The following is a 22336-nucleotide window of genomic DNA, read 5'->3' on the forward strand; positions in this document are numbered from 1 at the left end:
GTTAATGGCTCTTTAAAATGGAACCTGTTTGGCTGCTTCAGGTTGAGTATATGTCCACCTGACTGCTCTGTATATCCTCATTCTCACCCTTCAGTGGAAATAGCATGGACTGGTGACTCTGTGGGGAAACTTTACGACACGACTCCAACACCACAGCAGGCACATGCATGCTGAGGTAAGCTCAGTTTCTTAAATTTACTTTTCACTAGCAGGTTTCATGCGTGGTGGTGGTAGTGGGTTGCATTTCAGCTTTTCACCTGGCACCATTTCACCATATACCATTCAATCTGTCTTCAGGTTTATTTTATTTTTGCAGCTAAACAAGCATCTCTTTTTCTTTTGAAAGGCATTACTTTTCTTTATGACATTAGTAAATCTTTCAATAAACCTCTCAAGAAAAAAAAAAACCCTCACAAAATGTTTTTTTTTTTTGAAAGAACATGTCTGGTCATCATTGTTCTGCATCTTGATGTTTTCACTTTTTTATAATTAGAAATTATACGTTATCTGAGGATTGTTAAATATTAGCACTGTAGTTCATTCTTCTAATTGGGACTCAACAAAGGCATGTGCACTTTGGCTTACTTGTAAAATGTTTAATATGTAACTGAATAGTATATCAGTGGCGTCCTTTAATCAAATGCCATTTGAAGTTGTGCACGATACCTGCTAAATGCTGAAGGTTTCGTCTTTTCATGCTAGCGAAGGATAAAATCCTCATGAGGAGATGTTTGATTGGAGTTGTTTACATGTCTAATTGTTACCTTTTTGCTAATTTCTTTTTCAATTTAAACATCATACAAACATAAATTATGTATATTATTGTACCTTAATATGATTTCACTTAAAGTGAAAAATAAAAAGAGTCTATTGCCAACTATCATGTTGTTTTAACATTTTATGTATTTTAACAGTCCTGAGATAGTTATTGACATGTCCATGTAATACCTGTTGCCTGATCACTCTTTATGTTGTTGCTGTTCAGCAATAGTACACTGAGGTTGCGGAGACATTTGTGTGGACATTTATTTCACATTTTCTATTAATGTGTGGAATTATAAAAACCCATAGATCATACTGTGTTGGATTCACAGGAGGCCTTTCTGTGTTCTTGTGTCATTGTGTTAGGAAGCAGTGGGTGTGGCTGCTTGGGCTTTGTGTGCTTGCAAAAAGAAAACAGTCTTGAAAAACCTGTTCTAGGTTTTCCTTAATGATGAGCTAACAGTTTCAAAGCCATAGTTTGAATACCTGAAAGATGCATCTGCTGACTCACCTGGGTGCCACTTCTCCAAGCACATACAGTACAGTACAGTATGTACAAAAATGGATACAGTCTTCCTCAAAGCCTTAAGATTTTTTACATTTAGTATGTATAGTAAAAATCTTTTAGAAGGGCTGAATTCATTCCATTTTAATGTTGTAGCTGACTGGTTTAATGCTCTACTTTAAGGAAAATACATGAACAGTTTGCCATTTGTTTTACTTGCTCCCTTAATCTGTTAATCAGTCTGTTAACTGTATATTATTTGTTCTTTTACAGGCTTAGTCAACCTGGATTTCTCAGTGCAATAGTGAGAAAACCACAAGAGTCATGGTATGAAACGTTTACATATTGTTTTAATTCTTCCTAAAATGCTCATATATACAGAATTGAATATTTTGTTTTAAATTGTCTACTTTAGAGGAGTAATTCTTCTGTTCAGTTTACAAAAATGTTGCTTTTACTTGCAGCCTTCACACCGCAGGGGAAGAAGCCTCTCTGAAGCCCTGACCTTGGAGCAGTTAGAGGAGGGAGGGGTAGTCATTTCCAGTATCAATAATGTCTCTTCCGGCAAAGGACTAAAGGAAGGTATGAATCTTGACATCCTATTGAAACTTCTCTTCGTATTGTTTTTGACTTTTTGAAAACAAGAAATAAAATAGTTGTTTCTAAAAAGAACACACCTTAAATTCAAGGAAACTATTGTACATTTAAGTGCAATTATGGATCTTCGGATCCACATACGTATGTGAGCAGCTATTCTCCACCATGAGCTATGGTAAAAACAAACACCGCTCACGCCTCAAAGAGGACAGCTTACAGTCCTGCGTAAAGATGAAGTGACTTCGTACAGCCCCGATTTGCAGACGCTGTGCGCAGACAGTCTGGACCTGAAGTCCCTGTGAGGGACCAAGCAGCCAAAGCAAAGAGGACACAGGCAAAAAAGTGCCTTCAAAAAGGGTTTTCTTTATTTTAACCCTCAAAAAGTCCAAAATTAACAAAATTCAAAAACATACTTAGCAGGCCCATAAAAGAGGGCAACTAAATAGAACTCTACAAAAAGGAATTTCCAGAAACTTAAACAAAACAAAGTGAGACACAACTTAACTCACAAACTGGCCTAATTACAAAGACACATGAGGGTAGCTTTTATAATGATTTGGCCAAACCATTTACACACCATAGGGGGGAAAACAAAAACACACACTAATATTAACTAAGCACAGAATAACCTAACTAAACCTAAAACACCCCTGCTCCTGGTAAGCCCATGGTTGGTCCTGCTGAGCAGGCATTTTGTTCCCAGAGTCCTCAGCCACGCCTTTTGCCCAGACAGGAAACAGCCACCGCCCAAACCCAGGTAACTCAAAGAGAGAGAAACATAATTAATATAACAAAACATTTTAGAAAAACCACACAATGTTACTATGTGCGCGCCTCATAATACCAGTGTTAGGTTTAACCAAATGATTAATGAAGAAAACTGCAAAGCAAACTAATAAAGTAAAAAATGGACTGATTTACCCCTGTGTGGCTGATGCCATCACAGTCCCATTGTAAACATACAACGGCAGACCCGACGATGTTTGTTTATTGACCACTTTTCACACATGACTGCTGTAGCCAAACAGCCAGCTGTAGCTTTCCAGCTCACAGCCCGACACATACCAACACAACAGCAGAGAGAGCACAGACTTTAAACAGGCGAGGCTTGATTGTGGAAGCCGCTCAGGTCCGTCCACCTCCCCTGCAGCAGCACTGCAAACTACGCCCTGCCACACACATTAACCCCATGTTTGCCTACTGGTGGTGGTCAGAGGGCCCGGTGGCGCCAGTGTCCGGCAGCCTCGCCTCTGTCAGTGCGCCCCAGGGCAGCTGTGGCTACAATGTAGCTTCATCACCAGTGTGTGAATGTGTGTGTGAATGGGTGAATGACTGAATGTAGTGTGAAGCGCTTTGGGGTCCTTAGGGACTAGAAAAGCGCTATACAAATACAGGCCATTTACCAAATGCAGGCCATTTAACCACGTAAAATAAATATTTTGCAAATATTTATTTTTCATTTTTGAGGCAGTTAAGTGATTTTTTTCCCAATTATTTTTAAAATTCAGGTCAGGGCTCCGCTACAGGCTGCGAAATGGCAGCTGTGATATAAAGGTGATATAAGGATGACGGCTCACTACAGTTTTTGTTTAGTATATGAATAATTTAGCTTCAGCTTTTTAATTCATTTAAAATAGACCTTCAACTAGGTGCCTTTCCTTTTTGTTATATTTTTTAAAAGGTCAAAATGTGTTCATTACATAAATAAAATGTAATTTTCTCTGTAGCACTTCATGAATTTCATGAGCAACACACTTTAGGTGTTTATACAAAGCATAAAGGTAAAAAACAATAACGGTGTTATCTTCATTTTAGATGTCAAAAAGTATTTGCGGCTCCCAGTGTTTTCTTTTCTTTGGAAACTGGGTCCAAATGGCTCTTTGGGTGTTAAAGGTTGCTGACCGCTGTTCTAGGTCAAGATCAGGCCAGGTTTAAAGTACTAAAACTGCCCTTGAAGGATATACAGTATTATTTGCACACAGTCAAGCATGTTCTGTTTTTTTTTGTGCAAGAACTTCATTTGTCTTTTTCAGGGGATGAAATTCTGGGGGCAACAATCAATTTTGATCAACTGTCCAAAGAAGAGGTGTCAAAAGTACTGAAGCTGATGGAGCCATTTGATGATAAAGTTCAAGTCCTCACTCGAAGCAACCGGAGCAAGAGCCTTGACAATCTGGACCAGTGTACCAAGGGTCCTGGGGCTGTAGGTTAAATGCAGATAATATCAATTAAAAATAAAGGATTAGTAATTATATTAGTTTCAGTATGTTTATGCAACAGTGGAACACAGTTCACAATTGTTTACATTTTCTGATGCAGATACATTTAATGCTGGATGCAAAAAACAAAACAAGAGAATTTGGTACTCAAATTAAATAGTGATGATGATGACAATTGATAATTAATAATTATCTCCCATCTGTTACAACACATAAACTCTCATGTTATAGTTTCATTCCAATCATCAACTTCTCACTGTTTCCAGATGCTGACGGATTCCTACAACAAACTGTACAACACCAAAATCAAGAAGTTTTTGATGGATGATGTACCCAGTGTTAAAGGGGGCTACGTGAATGGGGAGTTTACTGCCAAACCACCTGTACAAAGCTCATCCAAGGTCAACCAAAGAAATGACATGGGGCTGCCTCGCCTTGGAGTTGACTTTGGACTTCTGAAATCCAAGACTTTAATCACAGATGCTAATGCTGATTCACACTCTTATGAGGGAAGCTTAACAGATGGCAGCAATCTGAATCTTCCACCGCTAGGTCTTGGCTTGAATGGGACTAATCTAAGTGAAGCTCAGGTTCCAAGATTCAAAATCGGTGCCAGATGTCCAGATCTAGACTTACCAGAAGACCCAAATGTCAGCACTACATCTTGTATGCAATTGCAAAATACTGACCACCCATCATTTGACAATGCAATGCGAAATCTTGAAAATCCTCAAATTGGACTTGAAGTTCCAGAAGTAGATGTAGGCCTAAAAGGTTCAAACATTACTACCCCTGAAATGGGGATAGACCTTGATGGCAGAAGTTTCTGTGGTCCATCTGTTAATTCCAGCGTTCCCAAAGTGGCCATTGAAGGAAGAAACCAGGAATTCAAAATGCCTACATTTAAACTGCCAGATCTGGGCCTCTCAGGATCTTCTTTTAGTGGTCCAGAATGTGACGTTAAGCATGAAGGCACACCAGGGAAACTCAGTCTAAAGTATTCCAAGAGACTGAAAAACCCAGATCTAAATTTGGACGATTCTTCCAGTTATGTAAAATCACCCCAGCTTAGGCTGTCTGGGATATCACCTGATTCAGAGCAAGGAATGTTGGGTATTAATGTATCAAAACCAGATATCAGTGGAACAGACACTGACATGCCTTTAGGTGAAATCAAGATGTCACACAAGAAACCAAGGATTTCTCTTAAATCTCCTGATTTAGATTTGGACGCTCAATCTGGCATGCTCAAAAGTGACACTGATGTTAAAACACCTGACCTAAGATTGAAAACATCAAAACTAAAAGGTGGCATGTCTGCACCTGATGCAAACATTCCCAAAGCTGACCTTAAGGGTGAAAATTGGGCCACTGATGCTCCATCAGTTAGTATTAAAGGTCCATCTGGAAAATACAGGGCTCCAACGTTTAGAATGCCCAAATTTGACTTACCAGTCATTCAGGTTCCTGGTTTGAATGGAGACTTGGATGGACTCGATGGACAGCTTTCAGGTACACTGCCTAGAGGGTCAAATTTAAAACTAAATGCACCTGACATAAATGTGCCAAATGTTGACCTCAAAGCACAAAAACTAAAAATTAATGCACCAAAAGCTAACTTAGACTTTCCATCAGGCGATCTCAAAATGCCAGAACTTCATGGTCCAGATTGGGATGTTAATGCTCCTTCTGGGAAATTAAAAATGCCTAAATTTAATCTGTCAGGGACACTGCCTAAAGGACCAAATTTAGACCTGAACGCAGATCTGAAGTCACCAGATCTCAATCTAAAAGCTCCAAAGATAAAGGGTGGAATTGATGCACCTGATATGGACTTACCAGACATGGATCTTAAAGCTCCCAAATTAGATATGAACACTCCAGAAGTCAACATTGGCTCACCAAAAGGGAAGCTGAAATTCCCCAAAATGAAAATGCCTAAATTCAACCTTCCAAGCCTTAAAGGTCCTGAAATTGATGGCAACTTGGAAGGTCCAAACATAAATACACCCAATGTCAACCTCAAAGGTCCTAAAGCGGATCTTGATCTAGATATTTCTGGTCCATCAGGCAAGTTTAAAAAGCCAAACCTGAATCTGCCTGATTTAGGTCTTTCTGGTCCAAAGTTAGAAGGCCCTAACTTGGACCTTAAAACACCTGACCTAGATATCTCTGGTCCCAATTTCAGTGGTGGAATAAATGCACCTGACATAAACATGCCAAACATTGACCTCAAAGCCCCAAAGCTGAAAATGGATAAACCAAATGCCAACTTGGACTTGCTATCAGGCAAAGTTAAAATGCCAAAACTTGATGGTTCAGATTGGGGTGTTAATGCTCCTTCTGGGAAATTAAAAATGCCTAAATTTAATCTGTCAGGGACACTGCCTAAAGGACCAAATTTGGACCTAAACACAGATCTGAAGTCACCAGATCTCAATCTAAAAGCTCCAAAGATAAAGGGTGGAATTGATGCACCTGATATGGACTTACCAGACATGGATCTGAAAGCTCCCAAATTAGATATGGACACTCCAGATGTCAACATTGGCTCACCAAAAGGGAAGCTGAAATTCCCCAAAATGAAAATGCCTAAATTCAACCTTCCAAGCCTTAAAGGTCCTGAAATTGATGGCAACTTGGAAGGTCCAAACATAAATACACCCAATGTCAACCTCAAAGGTCCTAAAGCGGATCTTGATCTAGATATTTCTGGTCCATCTGGCAAGTTTAAAAAGCCAAACCTGAATCTGCCTGATTTAGGTCTTTCTGGTCCAAAGTTAGAAGGCCCTAACTTGGACCTTAAAACACCTGACCTAGATATCTCTGGTCCCAATTTCAGTGGTGGAATAAATGCACCTGACATAAACATGCCAAACATTGACCTCAAAGCCCCAAAGCTGAAAATGGATAAACCAAATGCCAACTTGGACTTGCCATCAGGCAAAGTTAAAATGCCTAAACTTGATGGTCCAGATTGGGGTGTTAATGCTCCTTCTGGGAAATTAAAAATGCCTAAATTTAATCTGTCAGGGACACTGCCTAAAGGACCAAATTTGGACCTAAACACAGATCTGAAGTCACCAGATCTCAATCTAAAAGCTCCAAAGATAAAGGGTGGAATTGATGCACCTGATATGGACTTACCAGACATGGATCTGAAAGCTCCCAAATTAGATATGAACACTCCAGATGTCAACATTGGCTCACCAAAAGGGAAGCTGAAATTCCCCAAAATGAAAATGCCTAAATTCAACCTTCCAAGCCTTAAAGGTCCTGAAATTGATGGCAACTTGGAAGGTCCAAACATAAATACACCCAATGTCAACCTCAAAGGTCCTAAAGCGGATCTTGATCTAGATATTTCTGGTCCATCTGGCAAGTTTAAAAAGCCAAACCTGAATCTGCCTGATTTAGGTCTTTCTGGTCCAAAGTTAGAAGGCCCTAACTTGGACCTTAAAACACCTGACCTAGATATCTCTGGTCCCAATTTCAGTGGTGGAATAAATGCACCTGACATAAACATGCCAAACATTGACCTCAAAGCCCCAAAGCTGAAAATGGATAAACCAAATGCCAACTTGGACTTGCCATCAGGCAAAGTTAAAATGCCTAAACTTGATGGTCCAGATTGGGGTGTTAATGCTCCTTCTGGGAAATTAAAAATGCCTAAATTTAATCTGTCAGGGACACTGCCTAAAGGACCAAATTTGGACCTAAACACAGATCTGAAGTCACCAGATCTCAATCTAAAAGCTCCAAAGATAAAGGGTGGAATTGATGCACCTGATATGGACTTACCAGACATGGATCTGAAAGCTCCCAAATTAGATATGAACACTCCAGATGTCAACATTGGCTCACCAAAAGGGAAGCTGAAATTCCCCAAAATGAAAATGCCTAAATTCAACCTTCCAAGCCTTAAAGGTCCTGAAATTGATGGCAACTTGGAAGGTCCAAACATAAATACACCCAATGTCAACCTCAAAGGTCCTAAAGCGGATCTTGATCTAGATATTTCTGGTCCATCTGGCAAGTTTAAAAAGCCAAACCTGAATCTGCCTGATTTAGGTCTTTCTGGTCCAAAGTTAGAAGGCCCTAACTTGGACCTTAAAACACCTGACCTAGATATCTCTGGTCCCAATTTTAGTGGTGGAATAAATGCACCTGACATAAACATGCCAAACATTGACCTCAAAGCCCCAAAGCTGAAAATGGATAAACCAAATGCCAACTTGGACTTGCCATCAGGCAAAGTTAAAATGCCTAAACTTGATGGTCCAGATTGGGGTGTTAATGCTCCTTCTGGGAAATTAAAAATGCCTAAATTTAATCTGTCAGGGACACTGCCTAAAGGACCAAATTTGGACCTAAACACAGACCTGAAGTCACCAGATCTCAATCTAAAAGCTCCAAAGATAAAGGGTGGAATTGATGCACCAGATATGGACTTATCAGGCATGGATCTTAAAGCTCCCAAATTAGATATGAACCCTCCAGATGTCAACATTGGCTCGCCAAAAGGGAAGCTGAAATTCCCCAAAATGAAAATGCCTAAATTCAACCTTCCAAGCCTTAAAGGTCCTGAAATTGATGGCAACTTTGAAGGTCCAAACATAAATACACCCAATGTCAACCTCAAAGGTCCTAAAGCGGATCTTGATCTAGATATTTCTGGTCCATCTGGCAAGTTTAAAAAGCCAAACCTGAATCTGCCTGATTTAGGTCTTTCTGGTCCAAAGTTAGAAGGCCCTAACTTGGACCTTAAAACACCTGACCTAGATATCTCTGGTCCCAATTTCAGTGGTGGAATAAATGCACCTGACATAAACATGCCAAACATTGACCTCAAAGCCCCAAAGCTGAAAATGGATAAACCAAATGCCAACTGGGACTTGCCATCGGGTAAAGTTAAAATGCCAAAACTTGATGGTCCAGATTGGGATGTTAATGCTCCTTCTGGGAAATTAAAAATGCCTAAATTTAATCTGTCAGGGACACTGCCTAAAGGACCAAATTTGGACCTAAACACAGATCTGAAGTCACCAGATCTCAATCTAAAAGCTCCAAAGATAAAGGGTGGAATTGATGCACCTGATATGGACTTACCAGACGTGGATCTTAAAGCTCCCAAATTAGATATGAACACTCCAGATGTCAACATTGGCTCGCCAAAAGGGAAGCTGAAATTCCCCAAAATGAAAATGCCTAAATTCAACCTTCCAAGCCTTAAAGGTCCTGAAATTGATGGCAACTTGGAAGGTCCAAACATAAATACACCCAATGTCAACCTCAAAGGTCCTAAAGCGGATCTTGATCTAGATATTTCTGGTCCATCTGGCAAGTTTAAAAAGCCAAACCTGAATCTGCCTGATTTAGGTCTTTCTGGTCCAAAGTTAGAAGGCCCTAACTTGGACCTTAAAACACCTGACCTAGATATCTCTGGTCCCAATTTCAGTGGTGGAATAAATGCACCTGACATAAACATGCCAAACATTGACCTCAAAGCCCCAAAGCTGAAAATGGATAAACCAAATGCCAACTTGGACTTGCCATCAGGCAAAGTTAAAATGCCTAAACTTGATGGTCCAGATTGGGGTGTTAATGCTCCTTCTGGGAAATTAAAAATGCCTAAATTTAATCTGTCAGGGACACTGCCTAAAGGACCACATTTGGACCTAAACACAGATCTGAAGTCACCAGATCTCAATCTAAAAGCTCCAAAGATAAAGGGTGGAATTGATGCACCTGATATGGACTTACCAGACGTGGATCTGAAAGCTCCCAAATTAGATATGAACACTCCAGATGTCAACATTGGCTCACCAAAAGGGAAGCTGAAATTCCCCAAAATGAAAATGCCTAAATTCAACCTTCCAAGCCTTAAAGGTCCTGAAATTGATGGCAACTTGGAAGGTCCAAACATAAATACACCCAATGTCAACCTCAAAGGTCCTAAAGCGGATCTTGATCTAGATATTTCTGGTCCATCTGGCAAGTTTAAAAAGCCAAACCTGAATCTGCCTGATTTAGGTCTTTCTGGTCCAAAGTTAGAAGGCCCTAACTTGGACCTTAAAACACCTGACCTAGATATCTCTGGTCCCAATTTCAGTGGTGGAATAAATGCACCTGACATAAACATGCCAAACATTGACCTCAAAGCCCCAAAGCTGAAAATGGATAAACCAAATGCCAACTGGGACTTGCCATCGGGTAAAGTTAAAATGCCAAAACTTGATGGTCCAGATTGGGATGTTAATGCTCCTTCTGGGAAATTAAAAATGCCTAAATTTAATCTGTCAGGGACACTGCCTAAAGGACCAAATTTGGACCTAAACACAGATCTGAAGTCACCAGATCTCAATCTAAAAGCTCCAAAGATAAAGGGTGGAATTGATGCACCTGATATGGACTTACCAGACGTGGATCTTAAAGCTCCCAAATTAGATATGAACACTCCAGATGTCAACATTGGCTCGCCAAAAGGGAAGCTGAAATTCCCCAAAATGAAAATGCCTAAATTCAACCTTCCAAGCCTTAAAGGTCCTGAAATTGATGGCAACTTGGAAGGTCCAAACATAAATACACCCAATGTCAACCTCAAAGGTCCTAAAGCGGATCTTGATCTAGATATTTCTGGTCTATCTGGCAAGTTTAAAAAGCCAAACCTGAATCTGCCTGATTTAGGTCTTTCTGGTCCAAAGTTAGAAGGCCCTAACTTGGACCTTAAAACACCTGACCTAGATATCTCTGGTCCCAATTTCAGTGGTGGAATAAATGCACCTGACATAAACATGCCAAACATTGACCTCAAAGCCCCAAAGCTGAAAATGGATAAACCAAATGCCAACTGGGACTTGCCATCGGGTAAAGTTAAAATGCCAGAACTTCATGGTCCAGATTGGGATGTTAATGCTCCTTCTGGGAAATTAAAAATGCCTAAATTTAATCTGTCAGGGACACTGCCTAAAGGACCAAATTTGGACCTAAACACAGCTCTGAAGTCACCAGATCTCAATCTAAAAGCTCCAAAGATAAAGGGTGGAATTGATGCACCTGATATGGACTTACCAGACATGGATCTTAAAGCTCCCAAATTAGATATGAACACTCCAGATGTCAACATTGGCTCACCAAAAGGGAAGCTGAAATTCCCCAAAATGAAAATGCCTAAATTCAACCTTCCAAGCCTTAAAGGTCCTGAAATTGATGGCAACTTGGATGGTCCAAACATAAATACACCCAATGTCAACCTCAAAGGTCCTAAAGCAGATCTTGATCTAGATATTTCTGGTCCATCTGGCAAGTTTAAAAAGCCAAACCTGAATCTGCCTGATTTAGGTCTTTCTGGTCCAAAGTTAGAAGGCCCAGATCTCAATCTAAAAGCTCCAAAGATAAAGGGTGGAATTGATGCACCTGATATGGACTTACCAGACATGGATCTTAAAGCTCCCAAATTAGATATCAACACTCCAGATATCAACACTGGCACACCAAAAGGGAAGCTGAAAATGCCAAAACTGAAAATGTCTAAGAGTAATCTACCAAATGTTAAAGGACCTGAGTTTGATGGCACTTTTGACGGCTCCAACATTGACCTCAGGGCACCAAATGCCAACTTCAAAGGTTCCAAAACTGGCTTAGAAATTCCTGATGTTGATTTTGGTAGCCCATCAGGAAAGTTAAAATCTCCAAATTTAAAATTACCTGATGTGGGATTTTCTCGACCAAAATTAGATGGGCCAGACTTTGAACAAAATTTGAAAGTCAAAGGTCCAAAAGTGAAAGGTGGACTTAATGAACCTAATCTACCTTCATCAAATATAGACTTTAAAGGTTCTAAAAATGGCTTTGACTTCCCTGATGTTGACTTTGGTAGCCCTTCAGGGAAATTTAAAACACCACATTTGAAAATGCTTGATTTGGGATTTTCTGCACCAAAAACAGATCTCCCAAAGGTTGACCTCAATTCACCAGATGTCAGAGCTAAAGTACCAAAAGGCCCAAATTTGAAATTAAATTCAAATCTAAAAACTCCAGATCTGAATCTCAAAGCTCCAAAGATGAAAGGTGGACTTGATGTGACTAAGGTAGACTTACCAAACATGGATCTCAAAGCTCCCAACTTGGAAATGGACACTGCAGATGTTGACATTGGTTTGCCTGAGGCAACTTTAGATGTTACTGGTGCAAAAGGAAAATTTAAAATCCCAAGTTTAAATACACCAGATCTCAGTATCTCTGGACCACAGGCAAAAACACCACATATGAGACTTTCTGGACCTGGCGTTAGTATGTCAGATTTCAATTTACCTGATGCCAATTTCAAGAGTCCCAAGCTCAATACAAAACACCCTGATGTAGGGATTAATGGTAACATGGGACAACCTAGGATGGACTTTAATGGCCCTCAGTTAAGAGGCATAAGAGGTCCAGATGTTGACACAAATATTCCCTTAGGAAACATCCATGGCCCTCATGCTGATCTTGATTTAGACAGAAAATTAAAACAACCATATTTCAAGCCGCCTCAGTTTAGAAGCCCAGATTTACATCAAGCATCTGATATTGACTTTGGTGGAGCTTTGAGACCAACAAATCTTGATATTAATCTTCCAAATGCAAAACTGAATATGAAACAACCCCAGATGAAGGGACATATATCAAGCCCAAGGGTTAGTGCTCCAAACATGAACCTCAACATGCCCAAAGTTGCAATGCACCCTCCACAGCAGCATCTGAGATCTCCAGGTCTTAGTATTGATGATCCTTCATTGTATTTTCAAACACCTTCACATAAACATCACACACAAGATATGTCAAATCTCACCATGAAACTTCCTGACCTGGACATAGATGGTGATATCAGACTTCGTAATACTGATAGAAGGTCCCATAGAACCAAAGTAAGATCCAGCTTCCCTGGAATGGATGGCGTTTTCCACCAACATATTGATTTAAATCATTCAGATCTCAATATTGACGACTTTACAGGAAAACATCATGTGCTTAGAGCTAGAGGTTCCAACCTTAATCTCCAGGCTCCACACAGCCATGGACACGCAATCTCCCCATCTGGAGTTAACACTGGCATGAGGGACCCCAGAAGAATCCCATCTGGCCATATCAAACACAATACACGTTTGCCACAATTTTCTCCAGATTCAAGAATGAGAGCATCTAACACTTCAGATGGATACTATGTGACTGTTTTTCCCAATCAAGCACAAAATCAAAAGAGGCCAAATCGTAAATATAACACACTTGGAGGGCTTGACTTTCATCCAGGAAACTTGGACCTTGAAGTTCCCAATGAACATGACCTAAGAGGGTCAACGTTCTTTTTCTCCAACCTTGTATAGCTTTCAAAGGACTTGTGTTTCCATTTTTAATGTGCTTTTTGTACTGTAGTTATATGTTTTATGTGTGTGTGTGTGTGTGTGTGTGTGTGTGTGTGTGTGTGTGTGTATATATCGTGGCTTTGCAATGATGTTACCTAGATTACAGTGCAGCATTATTGCTCTTATTTTATTAAATGTAGTAGAACTGCTTTTTGTATCATAAATGTTTTTATATTTTTTAACAGTTATTATTTACATTTTCTCTAACTATTATATTAAAGGAATAAAGGAAATATGTGGACTTGTGGGGTCCTATAGGGTACTTTTACAAGATTAAATGAATACATTTTCTTTAGATACTATATTTTTAAATACTATCCGTTGAATTGCACAGTATTCAAAGTTGTGTATATATATTATCATTCTGGTTCTTTTGGATGTTCATTGTGTCTATTATACATGTTTATATACTGGAGTTTATTAAAAACCATTCTTATTTCAACCAAATTTTTGCTTCCAATATTTTAGAGTAATTATGGAACTTAAAACACTGTTTAAGATCATTCTTTCATATTAAAGAATTCATGTTGTTACAATACTGTACAAAGACCTTCGGGAGGTCCAGACCAGCTCCACCCAGTTCAGATAGAGGGAGAGGAGGTGGAGGTGGGTGGTCAACACATACAAGTACCTCGGGCTGTGGGTGGACAACAAATTAGACTGGTCATACAACTCAGAGCACCTGTATAAAAAAGGCCAAAGCAGACTGTACTTCCTCAGGAGACTGAGGCCTTTTAACATCTGCAGGAAGCTCCTGAGGATGTTTTACTAGTCGGTGGTTGCAGGAGTACTTTTTTATGCTGTGGTGAGCAGCACAGCAGAGAAGGACTCATCCAGGCTGGAAAAACTAATCAGGAAGGCTGGCTCTGTGGTCGGCATGAAGCTGGACACTCTGGGGACAGTGGCAGAGAAAAGGATACTAAAGAAACTGCTGGACATTATGGACAATGCTGGGCATCCTCTGCACACTGTCGTAAATAATCAGAGGAGCCTATTCAGCAACAGGTTGCTTCTCCCAAATTCAAGAACCAACAGACTTAAAAACTCCTTTGTCCCACACGCCATCAAACTGTTTAACTCCTCACTGGAGGGGAGAGGGAGGGGAGACAGGAGGACAAAGGAGGGCGGGAACAGCTGAGCTGTAGTGCTTTTTTTCACTGTGCAATATTCGCAATATTTTTTTCTTATATTAGACTGTGCAATAATCACTGTGCAATAGACTCACTCAAATGTGCAATCCTATTTATCCATATTATATATTCTGTATTTATATATGTGTATATATGGTATATTTCTGCTTATATCCGTACTCTCATTCCCCTTTATTGTATCTATAACATGCAACTTCTGTCGGTGCTGTGCTGCTGGAAACTGAATTTCCCGGAGGAACCCACCCGAGGGATTAATAAAGTTTAATCTAATCTATCTCTAATCTAAACTGGTAATATGCATGGATGAAAGAGGTACAACAGACTGCCCACGGCTGTCTTTAATGCTAGGTGGAGACTGTCATGGTTTGGGGCTTCATTTCAGCCTCAAAATGACTGAAGTAGTGCCGGATCATCTTGACAGAGATGGAATAAAAGTCAGCCAGCAACTAAACAAGAACTTTGAATGTCCGTGAAGAAGCCCGGGGAACTAGGCCTGAAGAATACTTTAAAGAAATTACAAGAAGAATAATGTGTTATAAGCAAAGTTGCTCATAACAAATTCGGACTTTCGAGTTTCTTAGAACTGTACAAACAGTTTTTCCAAGTATGTTAGCACATCTTCCAATAAATCACTGTCCCCGTAAAGCAGTATTTTCCTAGCAGGAGCAGTACTTTGCACAATACTGTAGCTGCAGCACTGATATATAGGCAGCAATTCAAGGTTACTCAAGTGTGAAAAACATCTTTGTCTGTCAGACCCAAAGCCACAACTGAATCAGAGGTTTCTAAGAATTAACAGCTTGCATGATCAATGATCATGCAAGCTGTTAACTCAAGTTGAAAGAACAACTTAATAGTGTTCGTAGTGAGTGTGTTGCGAAATCAGTTTCACCCCGGTTCTTTTTATTCCTCGGGCATCCAGAGACGGCACCAGAACTCAGTAGTCATTTTCACAAAACCTTTATTCATCTTTATTCATCTTCATTTAAGCATACATCTTCTAGAAGGGGAGATGTGTCAGGCCGGTGTCCCTCTACAGGCCGGTGGCTCTGACATCCCACCTGATGAAGACCCTGGAGCGGTTGGTCCTGGCTCAGCTTCGGCGCCTAATAAGCTCATCACTGGACCCACTTCAGTTTGCCTACCAGCCTGGCATTGGAGCGGATGATGCCGTCATTCACCTCCTACATCGTTCCCTCGCTCACCTGGAGACCGCTGGAAGCACTGTGAGAATCATGTTCTTTGATTTCTCCAGTGCCTTCAACACCATTCTTCCCTCGGTTCTAAAGGACAAGCTGGTGAACTCTGGAGTGGACCATCACCTCACTACCTGGATCCTGGACTACCTCACCGACCGACCACAGTATGTGAGGACTCAGGGCTGTGTGTCGGACAGGGTCGTCTGCAGTACGGGGGCCCCACAGGGAACGGTTCTGGCTCCGTTCCTCTTCACCATCTACACTGCAGACTTCTCCCACAATTCCACCCAGTGCTTCCTGCAGAAGTTCTCTGATGACTCTGCAATAGTCGGCCTCATCACTGATGGGGACGACAAGGAGTACAGAGGACTGACTCAAGACTTTGTGGACTGGTGCCAGCTGAACTACCTCCAGATCAACGCCAGTAAAACCAAGGAGCTGGTGGTAGACTTCCGCAGGCACAAGCATTCTCCACTGCAACCACTGAACATCCAAGGTATGGACATTGAGGCTGTGGACAGCTACAGGTACCTTGGTGTTCATCTGAACAACAGACTGGACTGGACTCATAACTCAGACGCCCTCTACAGGAAAGGGCAGAGCAGGCTGTACCTGCTGCGGAGACTCAGGTCGTTTGGAGTGGAGGGCCCACTCCTGAAGACCTTCTATGACTCTGTTGTGGCTTCTGCTATCTTTTATGGCGTGGTCTGCTGGGGCGGCAGCATCTCTGCTGGGGACAGGAAGAGACTGAACAGGGTGATCCGAAGGGCCAGCTCTGTTCTAGGATGCCCTCTGGACCCAGTGGAGGTGGTGAGTGACAGGAGAACGGCGGCTAAGCTGTCATCCCTGATGGACAACATCTCCCACCCCATGCAGCAGACTGTGACAGCACTGAGCAGCTCCTTCAGTGGGAGACTGCGGTACCCACGGTGTGGGACGGAGAGATTTCGCAGGTCTTTCCTCCCCACTGCTGTCAGACTCCATAATAAAGACTTTAACTGATCAAGCACACACATCCATACATATGCAATAACACTAAGTGCAATAATCCTTTCTGTCATCGTTGTATTTTTACTCAGTTGTATATAGTATTTGTATTTGTATTCTATTTTTATCTTATTGTATATTTATTTTATTTTATTCTACTGTATATAGTATTTTATTTTATTCTATTCTGTACAGTTGTGTACTGTATTTATTCTTATTGTATTCTAATTTTTGCGTCATAACTTTTGCACTGTCCACTTCCTGCTGTGACAAAACAAATTTCCCACGTGTGGGACTAATAAAGGTTATCTTATCTTATCTTATCTTATCTTATCTTATCTTATCTTATCTTATCTTATCTTATCTTCCACTCCTTTGTTTGTTACAGCCAGCTTTATAGAAGTGACCCCATCATAAAACCCCCATGGTGTGCTGCAAACTCTGTGTTTGTGTGTGTATGCACGAGGACGTGAGTGCCTGTGTGCGCGTGTACCCGTATGTCTATGTAAGTGCACGTAAGTGAATGTGTGCGCGTACCTGTGTGTATGTGTGAGTGCACGTGAGTGAGTGTGCATGTGGATGTGTGAGTGTAACAGTTTAAGCACTGTGTGTGTGTCTCTGCGTACGTGACTTCCTGACGGTCATAAAAGTAATCTCACCCAAGCTACACCAAATTCCTCTACACAACATAGAAAACAGAGTTAACATATTACAAACACTGAGACCCCCACTCTGCATCCACTGGGCCGTTGGCCTCTTGCTGTCTTACATTTACAGATAAGCATGTGGAGAGTCTCCTGCAAACCTTCTTCCAAGTTATGGCAATTATGAACTTTAATTAAAGGTACAAGCATCAGCATCAACAACCCCAACTGTAGCTTCCTGTCTCCTTTTATGACAGCAGACCCCCAGTGTCAATAAATTCCTTTCCCTCTAAACAATTACACACACTCACAAGCCTACAGCTAACCCAAACTGAAACACAGACCAATCCTTCCTTATTCCTCTGATCTAAACAAATTTAACACATCATATTATAATAATTATTTTCTTGTACTCACACCTGCAGCTTTTTAACAGATTAATTGGTGGCAAAATGTATTATTTCTGTTCCTCCTTTAAAACAATATTACATGCATCGATGTCTTTGCAGCACTGTGTCTATGTACCTCTAACATGCCAGTTTAATTAAATAGTTCTTAAAAAGCTCAGGGTTTTAAGTGTTATATGTAACAAATCTCTTCTGTAAAACTCACACAGTTTGTTTGTCATATTTTCTCTCTCAGGTCTGAATGTCCACAGCATGCTGAAACATGAAGCCATCGTCCTCACTTTGGAAACGGTTAAGTTTCTGGAACGATGAGCGTTACACACCTCTCTACCCTTTTAAACTAACCTACTCTGACTTTCCTTAAAATAAATGACCTGTAATGTACTAACTGACTTAAGTGAGTCACATTTTCTTTGTTTTTATTTTTTGTAACAAGAAAGTCATTAATAAATAACTTGAATGATAAAAAATTGAAAAGTTTAATAAAAGTATGTAAAAACAGCATGCAGAGTGTAATCATCAGCTGAATTTGTATAGAAGGAGACCACTGGCCAAATCATTCCTGATCTTCCAGTGAAGCGTTGAATATTCATGTTTGCTGCTACCAAAAGCCTCTTATGAAAGACTTCCTGAATCTTATTGACTGTTTTAATCTTGTTCACCCATGAGCATGGACATACTTTGGATCTAGTTTTATCTTGTGGTCTGCAGCTATGTGACATTCAAATTTGCAAGCTCAAGTTTTCTAATCACATGCCTGTTATAATCCAAATTTCGGCACCATGTCCTCCAGTTAAACCTCTTTTGCCTGTGCGTGATTTCCACATCATCGCTCCTGCTACTGCTTGACATTTCTCTGCTGTTTATCAGAATATTGGTGCCCCTTCCTCGGACAATTACTTCCTTAAGCCACGTGCTGATCATCTGCTCACTTTGTTCAATGCTGCTTGTTCAAATGTGCTTGATTTGTTACTCTTTTTAAAAAAACTTAGTGTGCTAGACCTAAACCTGATCCCTGGTTAAACAATGTCACTCTGAAAGAAAATGGAAAAAAGATAAACTCCAGATTTCCTTTGATATGTTAAGGGAAGCCCTGTAAAAAAGAAGAAACTATTTGTCAGATATCATCTCTAATAACAGCTACGGGCCCGTGTCTAATTCAAGACCTCTAATTTTGCAATCAACCCTCCACCCACCACACACTTACCAGGGTCTCCAGCCACCTGTGAAAACTTTTTACATTTTTTTTGTCGATAAGGTTGCTACTATCAGGTCTCACATCACTCCTCCAGCTTACGATCCCTCTGTTCCCCCATATTCCTCAGTTGTGTTTGATCACGTTGAGCCTGTTTCTCTGTGTACTCTGGCTGAAATAGTCTCCCATCTTAAGCCTCCTGTGTTTCACCTTAACATTATCCCCTCTCGCCTTTTCACAAAGAAGTCTTTGACATTATTGGACCTAATGTTTTAACCATTATTAATACCTCTTTTCTAATGGGAACCATCCCAGCTAATCTTACGCGTGCCGTAGTGCACCCATTTCTCAAAAAACCCCAAAACAAATATTGATACAACACTTCTCTCAAATTTTAGACTAATCACTAAACCCCCCTTCATGTCCAAAATCCTGGAAAAATTGTCTTCCCTCAGCTCCAGGTTTTTCTGGAAATTAATGACATCTCAGAAACATTTCCACCTGGTTTCAAAGCGCTACATAGCACTGAAACTTTAAAAGTTTACTTTAAAATCTTTTATTAATTTCTGACTCTGGTAATGCTGCCATTTTAGTGCTTTTAGATCTCAGTGCGGCATTTGAGTCAGTGGATCATGTGATTGTCTTATCAAGACTGGAGAGTGTGTGGGTATTAAAATAACTGCACTTGAATGGTTTAGATCCTATTTAACTGATAGAAATTTTTCTGTCAGTTTTGGTGGCTCTTCATCCACATCCACCCCCTTCCATGTGGGGTCCCTCAAGGATCTATCATGGGCCTAGTGCTTTTTTCCCTTTACATGCTCCCATTAGGCTCTATTTTCAGAAAATAGAGAATCTCATTCCACTGTTGTGCCAATAATTCTCAAATCTACTTTCCTCTTAAAAAGGATTCTACAGACTCTATAAAAGTTTTACTAGACTGCCTTGATGACATTAAACCATGGTTTGCATTAAACGTTTTGAATCTAAATGAGATTGTACTATTTGGACCGTCTGACCCTCGTTTATTTTTAAGGGTGACCGTGGCCCTCTGGAAAAGTCCAGAATTCCCTTTGCAAAAAATCTGGGATTGTTCTTTGATGGCAGTTTTTCATTTGAGAAACAAATAAATTCTACTGTAAAAGCAAGCTTCTTCCAGCTCAGGGCCCTTGCAAAAACTAAGAATATTTTGCCATTTGCTGAGTTTGAGAAAGTGATCCATGCATTTATTTCATCCAGGCTTGACTACTGTAATAGTCTTTATTTTGGTATCAGCTAGGCTCTGCTCTCTCGTCTTCAGCTTGTTCAGATGCTGCAGCCCGACTCTTGACAGGGACACATAAACATGGCCATATTTCCCCAGTCTTGGCTCATTTAAACTGGCTTCCAGTACATTATATAATTGATTTTAAGATGTTATGGTCTCTAAATGGATTAGCTCCGTCATACCTCTCTGATCTTTTAACTAAAAATGTAGTCACCTGAAATGGTTGCCATGGTGCCTTGTTCACAAGGTCAGTTTTGGAAGAGATAGACAGCAGAATGAAGGCAAAAGGAAATGTCATCATGAAAATAAAGACAAACCATTTGGTAGGACAAATGACTAATGGAAAAAAAATATCTGGGAAAAGACTTACTCATTTATTTTTCAACAGCACAATGACCCCAAACACACTTTCAGGCTGGAAGTGTGTTTAAGGACTATTTGACCAAGAAGGAGAGTGATGGAGTGCTGCGTCAGATGCCCTGGCCTCCACAGTCACTTGACCTAAACCCAGTTGAGATAGTTTGACTGTGTCAATACCGAAGGACAAATGACTAATGGAAAAAAAATCTGGAGAAATACTTACTGGTGGAGGCTCGTATGCAAGCCATTCCTGAAAAAATACATACAGTCATAAGTTCTTCCAACAAACATTGCTGCCCAGTACAATGAAAAACAGGAAGTTTATAACTCAGATGATTCTATTACTTAGAAACTGACTGTCTCATCCCACAACAATGAAAACAAAGATGGCTGAACATCTATGCGAGGAGTGCCAACATTGAAGTTATATTTTCTAACTTTATCTCCTACTTTGCGCAGTATGTAGGGTCTGTTGGATCTTTACCTTACAATAAAAAGCTCCTGCTATTGTGATTTTTCTCCTGCTATTGTGTAAACTGAACTGCTTGCCAAGCTGGATCAACTCTAACCAGTCGCACAGCATAATTGAGCAGGAATCCTGGTAAACCTACTTTGTCATGATTTCAAGAAACCTATTTTGTTTTGGAACAAGTGGAATGTTATCTTGAAAACAGAGTCGACAGAATACTTCTCTACAGCCAAAAAACAAAAACAGAAAGAAAGAAAGTCGAGGTGTCAGTGAGTACAATTTCCTTCACCATCAAAAAGCACTCAGAACCTGGGGCAAACTCTGACAGGAAGAGGTCTGGCAGACCCAAAGCCACAACTGAATCAGAGGTTTCTGAGAAATAACAGCTTCCATGGCTCACAGGAAAACTCAAGCTCAACCACAGCTTAATAGTGGTTGTAGTAAACAAGTCTCAGTTTCGAGGATGCTTCCACAGTGTGTGGCATCAACTTTCAACCGTGGAGGTCGAAGTGGGCGCCGGTTTAGCTCAGTGTGTTGAGCGGGAGACCACATGCCATGCATCTGACAGCAGCTGGCCCGGTTTTGAATCTGACCCGTGGACCTTTGCTGCATGTCTTCTCTCTTTCCTTGCTTCCCTATTCTTTCTTCACTGTGTCTATCAAATAAAGCTGAAAAAGGCCAAAAAGAAAAAAGAAAGAAGAAAAAAAAACAGGAGGAGGAAGTGTGATGGTCTGTAGCTGTTTTGCTGGATCCAGGGTTAGTGACTTATACAGAGTGAGAGGCCCCATGAACCAAAACCACTACACAGCATTCTGCTGAGCCATGCAATACCCTTTGGTATGGGCCTGCCTAGTTGGTCAGGGGTTCATCCTACAGCTAGATAATGACCCAAAATACAAGTCCAAGCTATTCCAGAACTACACCAGGAAAAAAGAACAAGATGGTAAGCTTGAAACCATGAAGTGGCCAGCACAGTCTCCAGAGCTAAACCCCATCAAGCTAGTTTAGGGTGAACTGGACCGAAGAGTGAAAGCAAAGCAACCTACAGGTGCTGCATGTTTATGGAAACTTCTGCAACAGATATGGGAAGAACTCTCTCAAGAATATTTAATTTCTATTGTTGAAAGAATGCAACAGGTGTGTTCAGCTGTTATTTTTGCCAAAGGTGGCTAC

The 22336-nt window shown here is 40.6% G+C and overlaps 1 protein-coding gene across 8 annotated transcripts; it reads left to right on the forward strand.

The window, feature by feature from the left end:
- The first annotated feature begins 99 nt into the window (after positions 1–99).
- Positions 100–13725, forward strand: LOC146706998 (uncharacterized). Of its 8 annotated transcripts, none has more exons than XM_085458316.1 (6): positions 100–175; positions 1541–1594; positions 1732–1849; positions 3898–4067; positions 4350–10797; positions 11092–13725. In XM_085458316.1, the coding sequence occupies exons 2-6, from the start codon at positions 1592–1594 to the stop codon at positions 13443–13445; spliced, it is 9093 nt and encodes a 3030-aa protein (XP_085314442.1). In that variant the 5' UTR covers positions 100–175; positions 1541–1591; the 3' UTR covers positions 13446–13725. The 8 variants fall into 8 exon arrangements, with proteins under 8 accessions (XP_085314442.1, XP_085314444.1, XP_085314440.1 ...); XM_085458318.1 differs by having other exon boundaries at positions 4350–10143; positions 10438–13725; XM_085458314.1 differs by having other exon boundaries at positions 4350–9489; positions 9784–13725.
- Positions 13726–22336: the final 8611 nt, after the last annotated feature.

This window comes from Copadichromis virginalis, linkage group LG6 (assembly GCF_057382275.1).
Source record: "Copadichromis virginalis isolate Kocher_CV1m ecotype Utaka linkage group LG6, C_Virginalis_male_GT1.1, whole genome shotgun sequence".
Taxonomy (NCBI): domain Eukaryota; kingdom Metazoa; phylum Chordata; class Actinopteri; order Cichliformes; family Cichlidae; genus Copadichromis; species Copadichromis virginalis.